Here is a 25,002-nt window from a genome sequence, read left to right as displayed (position 1 = left end):
AAATAATGACAAACATTTTCAACAGAGAAAAAGTTTTATTTTTCCCCATCTAAGGTTGATAGAATGGGTCTACCAACCAATAATTTTGGCTGCAAATATCACAAACTCTTGTAAATCTGGTTCGCTGGCCTCAGTTGTTTGCCTCTCATTGCCATTAGATAAACGACTAATTACAATGAACCCAGTTACATTGGGGGCGATTAGGATCTGGGAACAGCTTAGGATCCATTTCAAACAAAAACAGGGTCTCCTAGCAGCTCCCATAGCAGCAGAAGCCTTGTTCCCACCTTCTTTAACTGATTGAACTTTCCATGCCTGGGCAAATAAAGGGAAAACTACTGTGGGAGATCTGTTCAGAGACGGTCATCTTCTGTCCTTTCAACAGCTGCAGTAATCATTTGGCCGACCTTCTTCCAACTGTTTTAGATATCTGCAGCTGCAGAGTTTTGTTAAAAATATTTCTCATCAATGATTCAGACTTCAGCATACAGATGGATTGATGAATGGCTGGAGGTGGATCCCATACAGAGAGGGGCCACATCAACAGTTACACATGAATCCAGACAGCAGCAGCATCTTCATCAGACAAAATTAAAGAACAGGGATGGAGAATAACTGAGTCACAGTGGCAGCAGGCAGCTAGGCTTATCTACACATCATCAATATGTATCAGACATATTGATTTACATTGTATCCCTATTATTATTATTATTATTATTATTATTATTATTATTATTATTATTACTATTACTATTATTATTATTGTATGCTTAGTTTATTGTTGAGCAGGTTAAATTTCAAATGGTTTAGAAATCAGATATTTTTTGGATATTTACTCATTCTGCCATCACAATGTTTCATCATGTGACAAAAGGTTTGACACCCTGATTTAGATTTATTTGTTTTCCTGTTTGTTTAGCCTGTAGTTCCTGTAATGGCCTCTAGATGTCCTCAGTTATTCCAGTTTGCAGCTCCCAGTTCCACCAGCTGCTCTGACCCAGTTCCCATGTTTGCACCAGTCACTCCTCCATACTGGTGTCCAGTTATGATAAATGTTTTGTTTGGATTTTGAAGCTTAATGTTCACATTACTAAAGGAATGAAGGATAAATAACATTTATAGCAGCAGGATTTTATTTTCTATTTAGTTTATTTATAAATCTCCAATCAGCAATAACACATCATGTGAAAGTAAATTAAAAGTCTAAATTTAAATCTGACTTTTTGCATCTTAATTCAGTCCAGACAGAAAAAAACGTCTTAAATGTTTGTACCTGATAAAAACAATCACATTTCTGCTGGTTTCTCACAGACACTTTTGATTTGAACATGACAGGAATGATCAACCCAATTATTCAGATCTTTGATATTTTCTGTCTTCACCATCATCACACAATCCTCTCCTGCTGGGTTCGTTCCGGCCGAGTTATTTGGTTCTCCCTTATACCAGAATCGTAAACTAAAACAAAGAAAAAACACAAAACTAAAGCAAGGAAATGTGATTTTAAACCTTTAATAAAAAATAAAACACTAATTTATCAAGACCTTGGGTCCAGAGGTGACCCGTCCACCCAGAACCATCTGCCTTCTGTCTGTGAGTCCATCAGTCCGATCCAGAACGCGTCCAAAGGAGTATTCATTTTCTCCTTCAGCTTAGATTGCAGGAACATCTGAACAGGAAGAGACGATTTAAAAAGCTGCGTTTCCAATGACCATGATGGCAAATTGGAAGCAAAAAAATAAATTTGCTCAATGGAAACTCAGCAATTTAAAAAGAAAACTCTTGTTTTGGGATAAAAAGCTTCTGCACTAGGAGAAGGTGGTTTTTCAGGTGAATGGAAATTAAAGGATTTTGCAAAACTGCAATGGAAACACCTTTTTCTATAATGAGTCACATGACCAACAACTGGATGTTACTACTGGAGGAAACGATGAAGAAGACGACAGGATGCTGTGCCTTGTTCCTCCTACAGGAAGTAGGATAATCATTTTTTAAAGTCTTATTGAGTGAACCATTTTATTCACATGTGATTCTTTTGTGGAATATGGACAAAGTTTTGCACACATAATGGAATTTAAAAAGAAGATTGGTGACTGAGATCTTTCTGTGCTGAGATGAAGAAACATGAATCAGTAAGAACATGAACCTGCAGCAGAATCTGTGTTTCCATTACAAATGAACTCAAAATTTGTCAGTATTTTGCTCATGTTGAACAAACACTATTTTCTACTGCATGTTTCCATACAATAAGAAAGGAAATTAATATCAGGAATAAGTTTGTTCACATGATAAGTTAGTAAAAAACATGCTGTCATGATGCTCCAGCTACTTCCTGGTTTCTTCTTCCTGGTTTGCTCCACTGGCAACAGCCGGTTGTTGATCATGTGACTTATGTGATGCAAACAAAGTCTTTCTAGTCTGGTTTTGTGAAATAAACTAATTTTGTTACAGCAAAACAAAACATGATCCTAAAGCAAAAATTTTATCTAGAAAAAAAAGTTTTATTAAGCAAATTTATTTTGAAAGTTTCTCATTGTAAAATTCTATGATGAATAGAAACACAGCTGGAGTTTCATACCTGCTCCTCTCTGCTGTCGATCTTCACCAGGTCTGATCCATGATCAATGCAGGAACGTCTGCTGTCAGTCCAGGAGGATTTATTGGTGTTAAAATAATAACAGCTTCCTGCACGTTTCTCCCATCCTGCTGCACATTTCAGGCAAGTTTCATCTTCAGACAGATAAGAACAAAGACCTTAGTGAACCAGGAGGAAGAAATCCTGCATCTGTACGTCCATCAATGTCTTTAACATCAGTAGAGAAATGGGAGAAATAGTAAATCCTGGACTTACGTTTCACTTCAGGATGTGGAGGAGATGTTGGAGGTGGAGGACATGTTGGAGGTGGAGGACATGTTGGAGGTGGCGGACATGTTGGAGGTGGAGGACATGTTGGACGTGAAGGACATTTTTCCTGCATTGTTCTGCTCAGATTAACTCCTGATTAAGGAGACATAGATTCGGTCTCACCATGTGTCACAACAAGAAAATGAGAGAACATTTTGCCTCTTGCTTATCAAACAAAACATAAACATTAATAACAATAAACTAAAACCAGAAGGCAGGTCATTATTGATCATTTATTGGAACAACAAGGTTCAGTCTGAACTTTGAGGAAACTTTAAGCTCTGACTGTCTCACCTGATTGATTTCTCTTCAGAGCTTCATTTTCCTCTTTCAGGGTTTGGACGGTTTGATTGGTCATCAAAACAGCAACAGCTGATTCAAAAAAGACAAAAGTTATTTGATATTTAGTCAAACATAAACCTGGTGTTGGTTTACGAGTTTATAAATTAAAATTCAGTGAAAGATTCAACCAACATGAACTCACAGAGTCTGTAGATGATGATGAGAGCAGCAGCCAGCAGACCGACCAGAACCAGCAGAACTACTCCCCCTGCTGGCAGCTTGGAGGTTCTGCTTGGGTTTTCACCTGAGGAACATTTAGAGCAGAACCGGATCAGAACCTGGAGGCAGACTCACAGAATCAAACAAACTCAACCTGGTTAAAAATCTCTATGATAATAAAACTCAGATCTGGCTGCAGGAATCACTGAGTTCATGTATTTTTCATTACATTTAAATTTAGATATTATCTCACCAATATGAACTTGTTTCAATATTTTGTGACGTTTTAACAACGTACAACATGTTTGACTCTGGTAAAGCAGTTAATGTGATTAGTTTGGAAAAAAATTAAAAATAAAACAACAAAAGTGTGATGGAGAAATTAAAGTATCCAAGAACTTTCAGCAAGCAGCCAACATCTCAACCTGACATCAACTAAATGAAACTTAAACTCTTAAACGTTTCCTCGGCATGGATCAGACTTCATCTTAATGCTCTGGGCTTTTGGCAACCATTCTTTTTTCTGGTTTTAGTGTTTGTTCTTCCATTTAGAAAAAAAAGTCAAATAAGAGTTTAGGTATGTTTAGTAAGTTACTCAAAATAAGCTAATTTTGCCTGGTTAAAAGTGGCCTATTATGCTTCTCTGAACAGGTTAGAACATGTTGGCCACGCCCCCAACTCAACCTTGACCCTCACACGTGAAAATGGCTGCAAACAGATGCGCAATTATACACATTTGTTTGCATCTTTGAAAAGCAGAAGTGGAGCCTCCCGCACAACCAACAAGAATGCAGCACGTAGTTTCTGGATGGCAAGTCATCAAGAAAACACACTTTTTCATTTCCAGCAGCCATTGTACAGAGCATGCAGCAACACAAACTGCTGCATGCAGCAGTAAAAAAGTTACTACTAGCAGGTGCTAGTAGTAACTTTTCATGTCAATGTTCTTCTAATGAGCCATCATTTGATCCAGGTGCGTTAAACCAGGAAGAGAACTAAAACATGCAGGATGCCGGGCCTTCAGGATCCACTTTGGGCCCCACTGCTCTAAAGGCTTTACAACTATATGAAGGTAAAATGCTTTACCTTCATATAGATGTGAAATGTCAAACAGCAAAAAACCAAGATCTCAACCTGCAGCATCACGTGAAAAAACCCCCAAATTTATTTGTGACTATAAAACTGAGAAACCACACTGACCAACAGGAAACATCAACCCGTGTTTCAGTTTGTTTGTCACTTCCTGCTTGTTCTATGTGATTTTTCTTATCTACCATTTTCATTATTTGTAAAATAACTTACAAATGTTCTTTTCTGTTTTAAAAAAAAAAAAATTGCTAAAGAAGCCAATTTTAAATAAGATGTATATTGTGATTTTTTCCAGCCAACCAACTGTGATGGTTTCTGTCAGAGAAACTCATCGTGTCTATTTTTGATCATTTTTATTTTTAATGTCTAAATCACCTACACTAATCATTATTCACACCAATCAGTGGTTCCAGTAAAAAGGTTACAGACAGATCATTTAATATTTAACACTTAGAAAAGATTTTATCATTTAGTTATTAAAAATCAGTTTTTGACTGTTTGTATTGAGGATACATCAGGACAGACTCCAGATGCTCTTTTCTTTTATTTTACATTAAAATATTTTTATTTTAATCTGTTAATGACCTTACAGCAGTTCCTACCCATCGTGTTTCCTTGTCGTCGGCTCATCATGTCGGCGCCTCAGTTTGTCAAAATTCCAGAACCAGGTTTATGAATCAAACCTTCTGGATCAGGTGGAGCTTTGTTTCTAATTTAAAGTTGATGTAAAGACTTGGTAAAAATGCATCGTTGCTCCTCTGCTGACTGGACCAGAAAAAATGTTCTGCAGTTCCTGGATCACAGATCTGAATAAACTATAACAGAAACAAGGAGGAGCTTTCTCTTCATCTCTCTGGTTTGACGGTTTGCAGTGTTTCCTCACAGCAGGTTACTGGTCGAATAAAACATTTTCTTTCTCTGTAGTTTCTCATATTATTATATTTGAGCTGGAATCACAAAAAGCTATAGAATTAAATAAGAATGTTTGGTTATTTGATGATTTGTGTTTTTTTCTGTAGGTCTGATCATGTTGTTGCTCTACAGCAGCAACAACATGATCAACATGATCAACATGATCAGACCCATTATGTTTCTCACCTGATGTCCTTTTCCACTGGTTCTACTTCACCAGCCCAGATCGACCCGGCTCTGGTTTAGACCTGATTCATCAGTTACAGAATATTCTGTGGCTTTATTCTCATAGTTTGATAGATTTTACCTCACCACCTGGATTCATGAGTCTCTTTCTAAAGTCTCTTTTTTATTGTTTATGTTGTATTTTGCTTCCTGTTTTATTTTGTTAGTTTTTCCCTGAAAATGATTTGATTAATTTCTGTTTCTGCTTCCAGTTTCTAATCAGCTCACCTGCAGCCTCTCCTCTCAGTACTGCAATCGACTTTGACAACACAAATAATAAAAATATAAATTTTTATTTAACACAGAACACACCCTCATTCCACAGAGAGGAGAAAGTGCTGCCCTCTAGTGGTGCACTGCAAACAGCCCGTCTGCAGTAAAAACACTTTAAATCATCTGGTTTTATTTTGATGTTAATTCCTGCTATTTGCTGGAACATATTTAATATATTTCGTTTAAAAACTAAATATTTAGCTTGACTAAATATTTAGTTCCAAAGTAAATATTTAACTTGGACAACTAACTAACAAAATGTTTAGGTTATTAGTTAAATATTTAGCTAAGACGTCAATTAGCTTGCGGTTAAGCGGAAGTGGACTTTTAAAATAAAAGCTGAATTTTGAGGATTTTCATATAAACGCATGCTACTGCTAGATAAATACTTCAGTTTTAAATGAAAGAAAAAATAGTTTGGAACTATGATAGAATTAAAATAATAACTTATATAAATACTAATCATTATATTTAAGGAGGCCCCTGAAAGGAGAAGTGGAGATGAGTTCATTGCAGCAGGTGGCTGTTCGGCCAGGTGCAACAGATAAACGCTTGGCTGGAGCCTCTTGTCCTCCTTGGATGCAAGGCAGAAGAAATGTGAAGTGAAGATTGTTGAGCTCGTTAGATGATATGTGACCCTGACTCAGGCTGCAGCTGTGTGGTTAATTTGCTTCTTCTTCTTTAGAGCTGCAGCGTACATGTAACTTAGGGAATGTGGGAAATAAAAAGAGAGCTGCAGCAGAAAGTGTTTTCAGAACAAGTAGAGATTATAACTGGAACACATCTCTGTTCTCCTAGCGAGTAAAAAGAATCCAACTCTCTTTGTCTTTAATTGTGTCTGTATTTTGACATTCTAGGTGCATAAACCTGACAAACTATGACATTTATAAATATATGAATAACATGGTAAAATAATATGGCTAAAAATGTACACCCATTTCTTTTTTGTCTAACAAGGAAATGGATTAAATAACTAAAATATTGCTGTTGATATTTACTGTGTAACTTTACAAATAACATCACATAAAGTATGAAGAGTTTATTAAATATAAATATTGAGATACGTGGTCAGTAAACTGGAATAAATTCAGTTAAATTCATCTAACAGCACAAGACAAATGTATTTCATTTATAAACATGAAAATAGATATTAGATAAACTTCAGACAAACTCAGTTTTTAATGGCAATCAGTAATTAGAAATGCAGATAATAACAGTAATAAGAAAACATTTTTATTTGTTAAGACGGGATGAACCCACTGGCACAGAACCGGAACCAGACGGGAAACGCAGGGGTGGGCACTCCTGGTCCTCGAGGGCCGGTGTCCTGCAACTTTTAGATGCATCTCTACTTCAACACACCTGAGTCAAATAATGAGGTCGTTAACAGGACTCTGGAGAACTTAACTGCACTTAGGAGGAGATTCAGCTGTTGGATTCAGGTGTGTTGGACCAGGGAGACATCTAAGAGTTGCAGGACACCGGCCCTCGAGGACCAGGAGTGCCCACCCCTGAGTCAGAGCATCGAGGTCAGCAGACTCAGCTGAAATCAGAGGAGCTTCAGACTGAGGGAGCGGACACTGCATGGCCACTAGGTGGCAGGATGTACACTGTAAAAACTATTACCAAAGTCATAAAAAAGTAGGTCGCCTTTACTAAATAAATTGGGCAAACCAAAGTAAAATCAACATCTGAAACTAAAGTTATTTATTTAAAGGAAGTTTTCACATCAATAATAACTCAGTTACATTCATTTTTACAAAATACTTTCAAAATTGTTTACAGGTAGAAACTTCCACTAAAGTGTGGCAACTTTTCTAAATTTGAGAAACACTGAAGACATTTTTTAAACATTTATTCAATTATTACCACATAATTTTTTAATAAACATTGCAGCAAATATGAGCAGAGGTTATAAAAGTTATCCAAATTGTTTTTATTTCAAAGCCAATCTCTGTTTTTCAGTCATATTGACCAAAATGTTGACATTTATTTTATTGGACAAAATGTGGAACAAGTTAAGAAGACATTCCTGATCATAATCAAATATTTACAAGTTACATAGTTTCATATTTTTCAAAGGATATTCTGCATTCAAACCAAAATATGAATATGAGAGCAAATCAAGCAAGAATATGACTGAATGTTGAAAGTTTGATTATTTCAACATGTCTGGAAATGTAAAATTTTCATGACAATATCTTCATAAAAGCAGCATCACTGCAGCTTCTTGAAGCTGAACTCAGATCGGTCCACAGACTGAACTGATCTTCAGACACAGACACATGAACTCAGTCCAGCTGTTTTCTCACAGATACTTTTGTGAGGATAATTACAGGATATATCAAACCAGGACTTCAGATTTTCATATTCTCTTTTTCTCCCCATCCTCCCACAGTCAGCTGAGCCTGCACCATCTTTACTTCTGTTGTCAGGTTCTCTATCGTTCCAGAACGTCACACTTGGAGCACAGCAGGAAGAAAATATCAGGTAAATGTTACAGAACACCATTTAAACAAACAATGTCTCATTATTCAGACCTTTCATCCAGAGGAGATCCGTCCACCCAGAACCATCTGCCTTCTTCCTTTAGGTCCGTCAGTCCGATCCAGAACTTGTCCTCATCGTCCTCCATCAAGTCTCTCAGTCTTCCTACCAGGAACATCTGAACAGGAAAAGTTGATGAAAATATCTCAGAGATGAAGAATCATGATGATGAGATGAAATCAGAGAGAAGCTGAACCTGCAGCAGAGTTTCATACCTGCTCCTCTCTGCTGTCGATCTTCACCAGGTCTGATCCCAGATCAGCGCAGGAACGTCTGCTGTCATTCCAGGAGGATTTAGTGGTGGAGAAATAATAACAGTTTCCTCCATGTTTCTCCCATCCTGCTTCACACTTCATAAATGTTTCCCCTTCAAACAGATCAGAACAAAGACTTCAGTGAACCAGGAGGAATAAATCTCTGTAGATGTTTGTGTGATCTGGAGACAGCAGGAGGCGTCTTCTGTCCTGCAGCTACAATCTAACTTCCTGTCTCTGTCAGTCCATCAATGTCTCTTTAACTTCATTAGAGGACAGAAATGAGACAAAGATCAGATCATGGACTTACTTTTTACTGCAGGAAATATTGTTGTTGAAGTTGTACTTCCAACTTTTTGAAAAAAAAGAAAGAGAAAAGAAGTTGTGATTTCTGAACTAATTATTTTTCATTTTGCAGAACAGATGAAGAAAAAAAAATTAAACATTAACAATTAAAAAAAATAGATCTATACTGTAAAGAAATATTCTAATTTATGGTAAATAAATTAGGAAAATTTAAATTAAATTACCAGCTCGCCGTATAGTATAAGACATTACAGTTTAGTATTTTGGCAACTAATTTCTGTGGTTGCCAGAAATGTACTGTATTGAATACGGCTATAGCGAACAAGAGCTTATGGTATAACAGCATCACTTTAAGTGTTTACTGAAAATTATTATAAAAACAATGGATTTATACCGTAAACATGCGGCAGAACTGTACGATAGGTTTTAGAGTATTGTATTGTGAAAACATTTTACTGTAAATTGCTGTTATGAGGCATTACAGTATAATATCACAGAAACCTTTAAACTCTGACTGTCTCACCTGACAGATTTCTCCTCAGAGCTTCATTCTCCTCTTTCAGGGTTTGGAGAATCTGATTGGTTCGTATTTTATCAAAAGCTGATTGGAGAAACAAAACATCAACATGTGGAGGTAAATAAATGTGATCATGTTCATATGAATATCGCCCTCTATAGTTTTCTTGCGGTCATCTAAAAAACTAAAAACCAGTAAAACTAAACCACCATCAGGATGAACTCACAGAGTCTGTAGATGACGATGAGAGCAGCAGCCAGCAGACCGACCAGAACCAGCAGAACTACTCCCCCTGCTGGCAGCTTGCAGGTTCTGCTTGGGTTTTCACCTGAGGAGCATTTAGAGCAGAACCGGATCAGAACCTGGAGACAAACTCACAGAAACTAACATCAACCTGATGATTCTTCTTATCGTCATATTCTTGGCTGTCCATTACTGTACCTGTTCTGTTCCTGTCAGTTTGGTTGTTATAGAAACCAGCATGTTGAACATCATCAAACATCTGGATGAGAATCAAATGACTGTTGATGATGAAGCTGGTCCTGTAATAAAACTACTGGGGTTTTGTTTAACTGCTGCAAAGAGAAATAACTCTCTTTAACTGTGTGCAGAAACAGGAACATACAATGTGTGCACAATTATTACGCAACTTTTAGTTTTAACCACATAATCATTTTTATGCATATTTTCCAACTCGAATGTTTATTGAATATAAAAATATCAGCTGGTGTGTATTTGTTTAATGAGGGAGGTGGGAGATCAACACCATTATTTAAGATGTGCAGAACTATTAGGCAGCTACTTTTCCTCAGCAAAAGGGGTCAAAAAAAGTGACTCTGAAAAGTCCAGAACTGTTAAAAGTCTTTCAGAGGGAAGCAGAACTCTTGAGACCGCTGAAACATTGGGTCGTGATCACAGAACCACCAAACGTCTTGCTGCAAATAGTCAACAGGGTCGCAAGAAATGTGTTGAGAGAGAAAAAAGACGTAAACAAACTGCCAAAGATTTGAGAAGATTCAAACATGAAGCTACCAGGAATCCGTTATCTTTCAGTTCTGTCATATTCCAGAACTACAACCTGGAGCGTCCAGAAATATTCACCTCTTCAGAGACCAAGATAAGGAAGGCTGAAAACCGAACACCACTGATCAAGACACACAGCTGAAACATCAAGACTGGGCCAAAGGTTTAATGGACTGATGAGATGAGAGTGACTCCTGATGGACCAGTGGCCGGATCAGTAATGGGCACAGAGCTCCACTTGGCATCAGACGCCAGCTAAAAAACTCAAACATGCATAATAATTGTGCACATAATGTAGAGTCTAAAGACATTCATAGGAGGTGAGAAAAGATGTAAAGCTCTTCATGCTGCAAACCGTCAAAACCAAAAACAAGAAGCATTTTAGTTCTTCAGGAACATCAGCCTTCCTCTCTGTGGTTTCCAGCGTTTTCTTGCTTAAGTTTCTTTTCATTTATTTTAAACTCATGACAGTCTGTTTAATAAACTCAACCGTTGAGGTGTCTTAAAGTTTAAATGTTAAATGCCTAAAGCAGTTTGTGTTCAGCCTGGTACCTTTTAAATTTCATTGTCCTTGTGACAATGACAATAAAGATTTATCTGATCTTATCTTATCTTATCTGATGAAGACCTCTCAGCTCCACCTGCAGCTTCTTCATCACCTTCCTGTTGGTTGATCTCCTCATTAATATTCTCACCCTCTGTGTGTCTCTGTCGGCGTCTCATGATGAGGAAACTTCACTCAGGATAAAAACAGTCACAGCAGATGCTTCCTTGTTGCAGCGTTTCTAAAAAAAACAAAAAGAGAAACTTTACATTTTAAAGTTTTGCTGTTGTTCTCAGTTCACAAAACTATTGACACTAAAATCCCAACTATTAAAGAAAGTGATGAAATTAACCTTTTTCCAGATGATTTAGTTAAAACTCCACCTGAGTTACTCACCAAGCACAACAGTCCAGACAGAAGATCGTTGAAGCGACGCCTCGATGGTTGTGTCTGGTGTCATCTTGCTGAAAACCACGTGACCAAAAACCAACGACGCCTCGCATTGCATTGGACACGTGACTGATTCATTTTCAAATTCATATTCAAATACTTTATTGATCTGAAAGGGAAATAAAATGTTGCTGCTATTGAAGACCTTGACGACTGTTGGCAGGAAAGATCTCCTGCAGCAGCCTGTAATGCATTGAATCTGAAGAAGCCTCTGACTGAAGATGCTCTGCCTTTGCAACATGTTTTGCATGTCGGTTTTCAAAATAAAAGCGCGATGAGCCGTGCAGCTTCATGGGTGGTTGCATATAATTTGGTCGCTCATCAGAGCATCTTAGGAGAGTATCTGTCATCAGCAGCGGCTGAAAGAAATGGAATATTGACCAACATATATCATGATGTGTGTAAGTATATATATATATATATATATATACAGTACAGACCAAAAGTTTGGACACACCTTTCTAATTCAATGGGTTTTCTTTATTTTCATGACTATTGACATTGTAGATTCACACTGAAGGCATCAAAACTATGAATAACACATGTGGAAATATGCACTAAACAAAAAAGTGTAAAACAACTGAAAATAGCCCTTATATTCTAGTTTCTTCAAAGTAGCAACATTTTGCTGTGATTACTGCTTTGCACACTCTGCATTTTCTTGATGAGCTTCAAGAGGTCGTCACCTGAAATGGTTTTCACTTCATAGGTCAACCTGCCCTGTCAGGTTAATAAGTGGGATTTCTTGCCTTATAAATAGTCATGAAAATAAAGAAAACCCATTGAATTGGAAGGTGAGTCCAAACTATTGGTCTGTACTGGATGTATATAATGTATATATATATAATCAGCTTTGCGCAGCAGAATGGATCTGAGCCAACTAGACACCCGGGAAAAAGAGAATTTTGAAGAATTTCAGTCTTTTGGGAAGCAAGTCAAAACATAAGCACTGCACTCCCAAGACACTAAAACATCAAATGTCTTTAAATGAGTTTATGACAAGAAAGAAAACAACCACAGACTGTCAACATACAGCAGGATGAGTGGCTGCAGATCATTTTAATAACCAAAACTAGATGACAGTTAAGTGGGACTTAATTGACTCTACTGTTACTAAATATGGGTCTGATAAAAACTTTGTGACAATATTACATATAAACAGTGGCAGTTTCTGATATGGTCAACGTGGGCAACTGCCCAGGGCGGCATCTTGTGGGAACAGCCTCTGATAACCTTTGAAGGAGCTCAAACAGGTCAATCTTGGGACATAAAAGATCTCAGGAGAATAAAAAGAGCGCTCAAAAACCGCAGAGTGGCTTCAGAGTATCACTGGAGGCAAACAGCCAGGCCCGCTGGACCGGACCGGACCGGCTCGGATGGATCAGATGATCTGCAGGTGTAATTTACTGGGCAGGCCAATCCTCCGGTGAGCAGCAGCTCCCTCTGGTGGATAACTGCAGGAACTGAACAACCTCACACAGAAACCAAACTCCAGCATCTTCACTGTAATTTTTCATCTTTAACTAAAGATCATGCTTAGTAAAATAAAGTTACAGAACAATAAGTTTGCTCCCAAATCCACTGATTTCATGTCTAAAGAAGCAGTTTCTGTTCAGTCTGCTTGTATTCTGATGAAGACCACTCCGCTCTTCATCAGCTTCCTGCTGGTTTACCATCACACTCATCATCTTCAGCTCTTCATCGCTCTGTGGTCGTCTCATCGTGGAGACGCTTCACTCTGAGGACAAACAGACAGATCAGTTTCTGGAGCTGCTGAGGAAAAAGTTAAATGAACTTAAAGTATTTAACCTTCATGTTGATCATCTGGCAGTGGATATAATACGGTTTAACGCTGTGGGAACACAAACACCTCAGACTTTCTCTGAGTATTTGTTGGACAGAAAAGTATCTAAACTCACCATCAGATTGTCGTCTCTCCTCTGTGGAAGATCTGTTCGTCTTCGTCTCTTTTCACAGATTTATTTTGAAGAAACTTCCTGTTAAAGACTTCCTCTACTGTCTGCTTCCTCATTCTCCTTTAATCTAAAACTCTTCAGTCTTTGACACATTAAAAAAACACTTTATTGCGTCTCAAATGAGACGTTGTAATATTTTTGTTCAGCTAACTGAGTTTCTAGATCTTTGGTTTGGATTTTAATAAAGACGTTTTGAGTTTCTGCCTCTGATCCTGAGTCTGAGTTCTTCAACTTCTTTCCAAACCTCAGAAATGTTTCTAATCACCACAAATTAACACGTTTCAACTTAAAATAAGAAAACGGCTTAAAAAGCTTCTTTATTTTTTACAGAAAGATTCATTTTCTTTCAGTTGATACTGAGAACAAAATAGATAAACATTTTATTGGAAGATGAAGAACTTCTTTCTTCACATCATCTTTATAAAACCTTCATGAATCTGAAATGGTTTACAAAGTGAATTTAACACAAACACAGCACAATTTGGGCTGTTTTCTCACAGATACTTTTCTGAGGATAATCACAGTTTCTGTCATGCCAACATTTCAGGTTGTCCTCTACTTGCTCCCCCATCCTCACGCAGTCCGCTCCAGGGAGATTATTCACACTCAAGTCGTCTGGCTGGTCGAAATACCAAAAACTCAAACTAAAAGAAGATAGAAGAGTTATTTAAGGTTAAGAACTGAATTCTTCAAATAGAGCAAAGTATTTGTCCAGCAGTCAAACCTTTCATCCAGAGGAGATCCGTCCACCCAGAACCATTTGCCTTCTTCCACCGAGTCCGTCAGTCCGATCCAGAACTTGTCATCATCTTCCACCATCAAGCCTCTCAGTCTGCTCTGCAGGAACAACTGAACAGGAAAAGTTGATTAAAATGAGATTTTTCTGAGTTAAGATGAAGAATCATGATGATGAGATGAAATCAGAGAGAAGCTGAACCTGCAGCAGAGTTTCATACCTGCTCCTCTCTGCTGTCGATCTTCACCAGGTCTGATCCCAGATCAGCGCAGGAACGTCTGCTGTCATTCCAAGAGGATTTAGAGTTGGAGAAATAATAACAGTTTCCTCCATGTTTCTCCCATCCTGCTTCACACTTCAGACATGTCAGATCTTTAAAGACAAAGACTTCAGTGAACCAGGAGGAATAAATCTCTGTAGATGTTTGTGTGATCTGGAGACAGCAGGAGGCGTCTTCTGTCCTGCAGCTACAATCTAACTTCCTGTCTCTGTCAGTCCATCAATGTCTCTTTAACTTCATTAGAGGACAGAAAAGAGACAAAGATCAGATCAAGAACTTACTATTTACTGCAGGAGGTGGAGGACATGCTGGAGGTGGAGGACATGTTGGAGGTGGAGGACATGTTGGAGGTGGAGGACATGTTGGAGGTGGAGGACATGCTGGAGGTGGAGGACATGTTGGAGGTGGAGGACATGTTGGAGGTGGAGGACATGTTGGAGGTGGAGGACATGTTGGAGGTGGAGGACATGTTGGAGGTGGAGGACATGTTGGAGGTGGAGTACATGTTGGACATGTTGGACATGTTTGCTGCTCTATTCAGAGAAATAAAACCAGTTTTGATCTCAGTCAGTTATTTTCTTCTTCTAAAGCTGAACTGATGAACAAACATGATCAAATAATTAACTCGTGTTCTGCAATTCAACATGTAAAATGGAAACCTCATGTTTATATAATACAATATGCATGAACATCTGTGCAGGTGTTGAGAGTCAGCAGCTTCATCAGACTGACAGTCATGATGTCTCAGTGATGAAACATTGTTGGATAAAGAGCAGAAAGCATCAGGAAGAGAACGTTTCTCAGACTCTGCAGAACAGGAGAAACATTGATCTGTTTCAGCAGAAACATCTCAGCAGTTTCACCACTAATGCATCATAACTGATGTGTTACAGTAACAATGTTGACCTGGTTTTTACATGAAACATTACAAATGAAGCTGATCCATCAGATCTGAATGAGACGTTCAGTCTGAACCTTCTGACTGTCTCACCTGAGATATTTTTCCTCAGAGCTTCATTCTCCTCTTTCAGGGTTTGGATGGTTTGATTGGTTCGTATTTTATCAAAAGCTGCATAAAGAACAGATGGAGGTCAGAATTTAAAGACTCTCATTGGCAAAAAGAAAAATGTTGAAGACAGAATTCAGCCACAGTAAAGATGCTCATACATTCATATTGTGTCTTTATGATGTAAAGCACTTTAAACTGTCTTACTGCTGAATGTGAGACAATAATAAACTTGACTGATTGATACAAATCATGTAGTTTTTGTCTTGATCTAAGAATTAAATTCAGTGAAAAGATGAACCAACAGGATGAACTCACAGAGTTTGTAGATGATGAGAGCAGCAGCCAGCAGACCGACCAGAACCATCAGAACTACTCCCCCTGCTGGCAGCTTGCAGGTTCTGCTTGGGTTTTCACCTGAGGAGCATTTAGAGCAGAACCGGATCAGAACCTGGAGACAAACTCACAGAAACTAACATCAACCTGATGAAACTCTATAAAAATAAAACACAAACACACTGATGGTGGTAAGCTACATGTAAGCTAGCAGTAACACGTAGTGAGAAAAACACTGGAATTAAAAATGATGAGCTGAGATGAAGAATCATGATGAGATGAAATCAGTTTAGTCTGTAAAAACATCCAAAAGCTTCCAATAATAAATGTTTCTGTTTTGCTGTAAATGTTCTGTAAACTCTGTGCTGCTGCCAGCCTGAAGCAGGATTCTCTTACCAAGGAGATTTAAAGTCTGAGTGGGATTTTCCTGGTGAAATAAAGGTTTATAATAAAAAAAATAGAAAACAGCTACAATTAATGCAATGTAAAAATTATATTAAAACATATTTAGATCATCAAATATAACCTGAGGAATTTGTCATCAAAAATATGGAAATGATTAGGAAAGGAAATTATTGCAGCACATTTAAAACATATATAATATGTTTATATAGATACATGTGATTTATTTATTTATTTATTATTATTATTATTATTTTTTTTTTTTTTATTAGAGCCAAAACATACATAAACATCTCTCTATGGATACATATTGATCAATACACTCAGTACATTTACACAAAAATAGAAATTCCAAAATTACAATCCAGCAGTTTCAGCCTTTTTTTTTTTCCAACAGAAAAGAAAATTAAACAAACAACAAAAAAAAAAAAAAAAAAAAAAAAAAACCCCCCCCCTTCCCATCTCAGCTCAAAGTCAACCTGATGGAAAATAAAATAAAAAATATACTCATCAGATATGACTACCCATACTTATAACCAACACAAAATTCAGCAGCAGGCACCTTCAATTGGGCAAAACTTCCAAGTTTGAAAAATAGGAAAGAAAGCATTGCCATTTTTGGTAAAACTTCTGTGTAGACCCTCGAAGGGTATGTTTGATTTTCTCAAACTTCAAAAAGAACATCATATCTTTAACCCAGAGGGATATTGAGGGACATTTATCAGACTTCCAGTGTGACAGTAAAGTACGTCTAGCCAATAAAGATGTGAAAGCAACAATCTCCATTTGAGCAGAACTTAGCACTAAGGTAGGGTTGAGGATACCAAATATGGCAACAAATGGACAAGGTTGCAAATTTACTTTCAGAACAGAAGACATAATTGTGAAGTAATTAGACCAAAAATTATATAATTTGGGACAAAGAAAGAACATGTGGCCAAGATTGCATGGAGAGCCTTTGCATTTATCACATATATCCACAACATCCGGGTAAATCTGAGAAAGCCTAGATTTAGAGAAATGAATCCTGTGTACAACTTTAAATTGAATCAAACTAAGACGAGCACAAGATGAGGAAGATCGAATTCTGTCAATGGCGTCATCCCAAATATCTTGGGTCAGCTGGATTCCCAACTCTTTATCCCATGCATTTCTAATTTTGACAAAAGAATCAACCCTTAGATTTAAAATAAAACGATAAATCTTTGAAATCATACCTTTCTGAAGTGGATTATATACATGTGATTTATGAACAAATGTACAGTTTTGTACATTAACTGTTTGTTTGTGTGAGAAAATCACTTTACAGTCTAATTCTATGAGTAGACTAACTTGGTGTTAACTTAGTTATTAATATCCTGTAATATTAGAAAAACAGTTTGACTTATCATTTAAAGTAACCAGAGAAATTCTGTTTTTCTTACTTTAAGGAGCCACTTTGATGGCTTTTATTTTACATTAGAAACAATTAATGTATCTCATATATTTAATTACATTTTCCATAATCAATGGCTTATTTTATTTATTTATTTATTTTGCAAATACAGTGAACAGGTTTCCTCAGTTTATTAAACATTTTCTTTAAATACATAAATTAAAATTTACATCCTAGTAAAATAATGAAGTTCTGTTCAGTAAAAGTGAAGCTTGTAGATTAAATTGTATTTTTTATTTCTGTGTGTAAAAATATGATGTGATGATCAAAATATTTTATGTAAATAAAATCATCAGACATCCTGTTATCAGTTCTCGGGGTTTATAGTTAATCTCATTAATCTTGATTCTAAGAATAATTTATCTTATATTTCACACAGATTACATACAGAAGTATAAATTATTCTTTCTATGCTCTGCTCTATTGCCTGTCATTTGGTTGTTAGAGAAACTAGAGAACTGCTGGAGTTCTGGCCTTGTGTGGAGCGTTTTTGCTGTTTCTCCACCAGGAGGCGCCATGAGGTTGCTGTGTGATGGAGGGCGGTTCCTGCTCACCTGCGGGTAGTGGGCTTCACCAACGCCAGCATAAGTTCTCCAGAACCAGAGTGTTGTCCAGTAACGGTACTCTGAGCCCCTCTGAGTTTATCTCTGGACCTTTTTCTGCTTCCTCACTAACCTGAACTTTCCTCTGACCTCCTCGCTGGTTTCCTCTCCTGGTGCCTTGGACATAAACACTCATTGTGTTGCCAAAGTTCATCTAACCCACATCCAAGAGCCTCAGCTGTAAATTCACCTGGTTCCTCCCACCTATGACCGGAGAAGATCCGCTCCTCTGCCTTCAGATTGCCCGATTACCTGTCTGCCCTCCAACGTCTCCTCCGTCAGAAACTTCTCCAGCCATCAGAACCCGGACCGGACTCCTCCCAGAACCTCCAGCACCAACCCGTCCGACCCCGGTGGATTAACCTCGTCTCATCCAGCATTCCTTTAAGTTTCTTTTCTACAGTCCACTTGCCTCTCGTCTTCCCGCCTTCAGATCTCAGACGGACCGAGCCAGTGGACAACAATCACACATCTCACTCAATCTTTGGTCTGTCTAAAATAAACGTTATTAATCTGATTTTCTCATCTCCTGTTTGTGTTCTGCATGTGGGTCAATCAGAACCAGAAAGAAAATTACTATTGATCCGAAATGTAATAAATATCACACGACTGAAAGCTGCTGGGGTTTTCTTTAACTGCTGTAATTAACATTTAATAGAACCAACCCTGTTTGTGCAGAAATGGGAATATAGAGACTAAAACGTTTGTAGATGGTGAGAACAGATCTACAGCTCTTCATGCTTCAACCCGTGAGAACCGAACCAACAAGAAGCTTGTTAGATCTTCAGGAACATCAGCCTTCCTCTATGTGCTTTATCAGTTTTACTTGCTCAAATTTCTCTTCATTAATTTTTAACTCCTAACAGTTAAGAGTTAATAAACTCAACAGTTGAGGTGTCTTAAAGTTTAAATGTTAATGTCTAAAGCAGTTTTTGTTCAGCCTGGTAGTTTATCTGATGAAGACCTCTCAGCTCCGCCTGCAGCTTCTTCATCACCTTCCTGTTGGTTGATCTCATTAATATTCTCACCCTCTGTGTGTCTCTGTGGGCGTCTCATGATGAGGAAACTTCACACTCAGGATACAAACAGTCACAGCGGATGCTTCTTGTTGCAGCTTCTATAAAGAAAAATAATGTACATGTTAAAGTTTAGCTGCAGTCCTCAGTTCAGGAGACAGTTCTCTTTATGACACTGAAAAACCAATTATTAAAGAAAGTCAGGATATTAACCTTTTTCTAGGCAGTTTAGTTAAAACTCCACCTAAATTACTCACCAAGCATAACAGTCCAGAGAAAATTGTTGTATTTATTCAGTTATTACAACATAATAACTGAATATTTAAAATATTCACCAACGACAAGTGATGAAAAAAGCAAAAATCTTTTAAAGTATTAAATAAATGAAATTTTATTAAGCTAATTTTAATAAAACACAAAAAATAATTATCAAAAACAAAAATGATCAAAAATCTTAGAATCAGACAGAAAAGCAGCTAAACTCACCGCTGATCTCTGATCAGTTCTTCAGATCTGTCGATGCTTCAGCTTCACGTTTCCAGACTTTATGTTGAAGAAACTTCCTGCTTCACTTGATGATGATGATGATGATGATGAGGAGGAGGAGGAGTCTTCATCTGCTGCTCACTTCCTCATTTCCTATCCTCTTTTTCTTCTCACTCATTTTAAATATTATTATCGTTAAGTGAAGGTTTATGTTTCCATCCAGATACTTCCTGTATCTAATGGCAACGTCTCTAACAGTCAGACAACAAAAGGCGGGACAGAACCAGAATCAGAACCAGAACCAGAATCAGAATCAGAATCAGATCAGAACCAGAACCAGAATCAGAATCAGAATCAGATCAGAATCAGAATCAGAATCAGATCAGAATCAGAATCAGAATCAGAATCAGATCAGAATCAGAATCAGAATCAGAATCAGAATCAGATCAGAATCAGATCAGAATCAGATCAGAATCAGAATCAGAATCAGATCAGAATCAGAATCAGAATGCTTTTGTTGCCATTGTGCAAAAACCCAACAAAATTTCCCTTCAGTGCGTCCAAAGAAATAAACAAACAAAGACATGGGAAGACAGGTGCCAGACTGCCGCCATCTTGGGAGGGGCCACCCTTTCATTAGATCAGAAATGAAAAATATGAGATTGGTGGAGATAAAAAAAAATTCATCTCACAGTGACCAGGCAGAAACTGGTGCCCCCTGGTGGCCCCCACTTAGAAACGCACTGCACTAGAAAACCTACAAGCTGCACATTTATCATATTTAGTGACACATCAATCCCTCGGCCCGCAGCAACACCAGCCTTTCCTTTAGGCCTCTAACCGTCCAGGTCTGGACAGCTTGTCTGTTTTTAGACTTTTGTTCCTCAGATGAAGGAAAAGCTGCAAAAGCTGAGATCAGAGTTTAATCTGAAACGGTTTCGACAAGTTAACAAACTTCCTGTCTTCAGTTCCTCTGACACCAACCAACATGCTAAACAAGAATAAATTATCTAAATGATTAAAGTTTTATCTGCTGCTTTACTCATGTAATAAAGTAGTTTGTTTAACATCAGCGCATAATTTAAAAAAAAATTTCAAGCCACTTTGTAAAGCTGCATAAATTAACAGTGTTTAATTTATGACTTCCTGTCAGACCTGACATCAGGTTATTTTAAAGCTGACAGTAACTTCTGGTCCATTTTCAGCAGGACGATGGCTGCAGCCGACGTAACGTACGCTGATGTGAAGTTCACCAGACAGAGAACCAAAGGTAAGAACATCCACCTGAAAACTAACCACCTCTTTGGATTTCAATCAGTCACGATCAACAAAATGTGACTCTTTTAACGCAGGAATAAATTATAATAATAATAAAACTTTAAAGTTAAACTGAATTGATTGACTGATTTCCAGAAAAAAAGACAATTGTTCCAGCTCTGTGGGATTACATCCACTGTGAACAATCCTGCCTCAGATTCTCTATGGGATTGAGGTCCGGGCTTTGACTGGGCCACTCCAGAACCTCCACCTTCTTGTCTTCAGCTTTTGATGTTTCAGGTCGTTGTGATGCTGGGAAATAAAAAGTTTTCCCCAGCAGTAGTTCTCATCTAGACGGTATCAAATTACCTCCAGAATTTTTGTTTTTGTATCCATCTCCTGACTTATACTTCAGTAACCTTGTCTCTGATTGGTTGTTTAGTCTATCCATTGAATCAGTTTGGTTCTGTGCTCTCCGTCACACTTCTCTGTGTTTCTGTTGTCCAGTTGAGGATCCAGCAGCTGATGTTGTTTATTCTGACATCATGATGAAAAGAACAAAACATCCAGGTGAGTAAAATAAATCAACTCAGCCAGTCTATATTGTCACTCTCTGATGTTATTAAAATGTAGTATTTGATGTTTTGTTGCCATCTCTGTTGGATATTTTATGTTTTTATGTTAAATTAGGAGAATTAAAGTAGCTGAACAGTAAATGTACTCATAGAAAACAGATCAGCCAGAGAAGATGCATCTCATTAACGCCACCGTAGTTTTTCCAAGAATCAAGAAGCTCCTGAGCAGAAGTCATTTCTATTTAAAGATTTTCTTCACCAGAAGCAAAAACAGCTTCATTGCTTCACTTCCTGTTCTGCCATGTTTGGTGATCCAGAGTTTGTTTGTTTCTTCAGGTTCTTAGATGTGATGAATGAAGAGATTCTGAGAGCAAATCGTCATTTTATTATTATTATTTTATTGTTTTATTGTCACGCTTTTATTACAAAGTAACACCAGAACTCTATAGATTACTCTGCTTCATGTTTCTTAGTCTTTCTGATAGAAAGGTGATCCATACTGTCAGCATATGAGAATATGACTGGACTGAATGTGGCGGCCATGTTTTTCTGTCAGCAGGTCATTGGATCAGATCAGAAAGAAACATTATTACTGCTGTTCTCAATCAATCAATCAATCAATCAATCAATCAATCAATCAATCAATCAATCAATCAATCAATCAATCAATCAATCAATTAATTTATAAAGCACCCTCCATACTAAAAGCAGCTCAAAGTGCTGTGCAGATCAATAAAACAAACAATTATCCACCTCAACATGGAAACACACAGACATGAAGTGCAGTGGATACAGCGTCCTCTGTGGACCTCTTTGCTTTGTAGGCAAATTGGAGAGGGTCCAGCTCAGCAGGCAGGCCAGCGAGGATGTGACTCCGCACCAGTCTCTCGAAGCACTTCATGATGATCGGTGAGTGCCACTGGGCGGTAGTCGTTCAGGGTGTTGATGTTGGTTCTTTTCGGCAGGGGGACAATGGTAGAGGACTTTAGGCAGGGAGGGACAGTGGCTTGAGACAGGGACTGGTTAAAAATCTTTGTGAAGATTCCAGCCAGTTGGTCTGCACAGTCTTTAAGCACCCGTCCCGACACACCGTCAGGTCCCGCAGCCTTCCTTGAGTTCACCTTCCTCATCACCTGCCTTACCTCACTCTCCTCTACTGTAAGAGGATGAGAGGATGTAACATGATGAATCTGTGAGGAACATAAAAGTTCTATGGATCAACTTTTATGGTCCAACTTTTATTGGAACTTTTATTGGAAGCTTAAATACAAAAATATACTGTTTTTTGTTTATTTTTTTTCTCTAGCTTTTTAAATGTAGAAATGTGACATGCTTGAAAACAAATCATGAAAAGTGGCATTTTATAACTCATAGATGTAGCATTAATGCTTCTGTTCGTCTGTTTCCCGTCTCAGTCTGTCCAAAGTGTGCCATAGATGCTCAACAGGCTGGACAGGGCATAAGGTCAAAGGTCACCACAGAGCAAATGGTCCTACTGGTTCTCATTGGCATCTTGGTAGTTACCATCATCGCCCTGGCAGCCAGTAAGTTTAAATGTTTTTATTGTTTTATATATTATTGTTGATTTTTTTTGTAAAAGTTGAAGATTTTATGAGTTTTATTTTACAATTCTTTTAATCTGGTACTTTTATTTTTCTCTGTTTAAATTGACCAGTACTGGAAAATATCCAACCAGTTATCATTAAACTGGTAAATGATAACTGGTCAGACTGTCAAGATTTAAAACTGTCCAAAATATTTAGTTACAACTTTCATTCTGAGCTGTTAGAAATGTTTAACTTGTGAGTCTAATTCAATTAAATCAAGATTTTATTTCTGCCCTCTCATGATGTTAAAGATGCAATAATGAGCTGATAGACACAGAAAGTCACAATTTTCTTTTATTTTTTTAAATGATCTTTTTTGTTTGTCGTAGAAATAAATTCCAGACCAAAAATGAACACTGCAAGTTCTACACCAACATGTCCTCCACCTCCAACATGTCCTCCACCTCCTGCAGTAAAAAGTAAGTCCATGATCTGATCTTTGTCTCATTTCTGTCCTCTAATGAAGTTAAAGAGACATTGATGGACTGACAGAGACAGGAAGTTAGATTGTAGCTGCAGGACAGAAGACGCCTCCTGCTGTCTCCAGATCACACAAACATCTACAGAGATTTATTCCTCCTGGTTCACTGAAGTCTTTGTTCTGATCTGTTTGAAGGGGAAACATTTCTGAAGTGTGAAGCAGGATGGGAGAAACATGGAGGAAACTGTTATTATTTTAACATCAATAAATCCTCCTGGACTGACAGCAGACGTTCCTGCGCTGATCTGGGATCAGACCTGGTGAAGATCGACAGCAGAGAGGAGCAGGTATGAAACTCTGCTGCAGGTTCAGCTTCTCTCTGATTTCTTCTCATCATCATGATTCTTCATCTCAAATCAGAAAAATCTCATTTTTAACAACTTTTCCTCTTCAGGTGTTTCTGGAGGAGAGAGTGAAAAACTTGATGAAGGGTGATCAGGACAGGTTCTGGATTGGACTGACGGACTCGATGGAAGAAGGAAAATGGTTCTGGGTGGACGGATCTCCTCTGCATAAAAGGTTTGACTGCTGATAAAACGTCTCTGTTTGAATTTATCTCTGTGTCTTTATCTGTTTTCTTTCTGTTTCTCTCCAAGTTTGAGTTTCTGGAATCAATCCCAACCTGACAACAGGAGTCCTGATCGTTCAGCTGAAGATAAAGCTAAAGCTGGAGCTGGAGCTAAAGCTAAAGTTGAAGCTGACTGTGTGAGGATGGGAAAGAAAGGAAAACCTGATAATCTGAAGTCCTGGTTTGATACATCCTGTAATTATCCTCAGAAAAGTATCTGTGAGAAAACAGCTGGACTCAGTTCATGTGTGTCTGAAGTTTAAGATCAAGAAGCTGCAGAGATGAAGGTTTTATAAAGATATTGTCACATTTAAAATTTATTCTTTAAAATTTTAACATAATCTTTAATTTTCCATCAAAATTATTTTTGCTTCATTTGATATTATGGGCTGTATAACCTGTTGGCTTGACTGGCCAACAGGAAACAGGAAGTTTGTTTCCAGGTTGTGCATCAGATAAATATGCTCCCTCCTCCACTTCCTGTTTTCAAGTTAAGACTTTAAAAGCTAACATGTCTGTTTCCTTCTGAAAACAGCTTTAAGGTTGAAAACTATGTGTTGCTATAGCGATGCCATCTTCCTGTTCTGTGTTTCACTCTGTTAAATGATCTATAGTTTCAGGCTGAGGTCATTTTTAAAACACCAGTTTGTGTCTGAAATGATGTTTCAGTTTCTAAATGGTTTATGGATGTTT

The 25,002-nt window shown here is 37.7% G+C and overlaps 3 protein-coding genes across 4 annotated transcripts; 1 reads left to right on the top strand and 2 right to left on the bottom strand.

Moving 5' to 3' along the window:
* Positions 1-1,138: 1,138 nt before the first annotated feature.
* Positions 1,139-5,267, bottom strand: LOC111610588 (C-type lectin domain family 4 member E-like). Of its 2 annotated transcripts, none has more exons than XM_023345281.1 (7): positions 5,086-5,267; positions 3,390-3,491; positions 3,200-3,277; positions 2,852-2,998; positions 2,579-2,730; positions 1,545-1,669; positions 1,139-1,458 (listed from the first exon to the last, which is right to left on the bottom strand). In XM_023345281.1, exons 1-7 carry the CDS (start codon positions 5,126-5,128, stop codon positions 1,287-1,289), a joined length of 819 nt encoding a protein of 272 aa, XP_023201049.1. In that variant the 5' UTR covers positions 5,129-5,267; the 3' UTR covers positions 1,139-1,286. The 2 variants fall into 2 exon arrangements, with proteins under 2 accessions (XP_023201049.1, XP_023201050.1); XM_023345282.1 differs by having other exon boundaries at positions 5,098-5,267.
* Positions 5,268-7,591: 2,324 nt separating this feature from the next.
* On the bottom strand, positions 7,592-15,061 carry LOC111610625 (lymphocyte antigen 75-like). The gene is made up of 11 exons (XM_023345321.1): positions 14,827-15,061; positions 14,479-14,630; positions 14,247-14,371; positions 13,990-14,166; positions 9,971-10,071; positions 9,756-9,857; positions 9,536-9,613; positions 9,017-9,058; positions 8,668-8,819; positions 8,446-8,570; positions 7,592-8,366 (listed from the first exon to the last, which is right to left on the bottom strand). The coding sequence occupies exons 1-11, from the start codon at positions 15,059-15,061 to the stop codon at positions 8,177-8,179; spliced, it is 1,479 nt and encodes a 492-aa protein (XP_023201089.1). The 3' UTR covers positions 7,592-8,176.
* Positions 15,062-21,033: 5,972 nt separating this feature from the next.
* Positions 21,034-24,572, top strand: LOC106699737 (hepatic lectin-like). Its single transcript, XM_023345319.1, has 7 exons — positions 21,034-21,091; positions 21,586-21,648; positions 23,069-23,197; positions 23,590-23,679; positions 23,877-24,028; positions 24,136-24,260; positions 24,338-24,572. Exons 1-7 carry the CDS (start codon positions 21,034-21,036, stop codon positions 24,570-24,572), a joined length of 852 nt encoding a protein of 283 aa, XP_023201087.1.
* Positions 24,573-25,002: the final 430 nt, after the last annotated feature.

Source organism: Xiphophorus maculatus, chromosome 13, assembly GCF_002775205.1.
Source record: "Xiphophorus maculatus strain JP 163 A chromosome 13, X_maculatus-5.0-male, whole genome shotgun sequence".
Classification (NCBI taxonomy): domain Eukaryota; kingdom Metazoa; phylum Chordata; class Actinopteri; order Cyprinodontiformes; family Poeciliidae; genus Xiphophorus; species Xiphophorus maculatus.
Note: the sequence above shows the minus strand (reverse complement) of the source record. Positions and strands in the feature narration are given on the sequence as shown.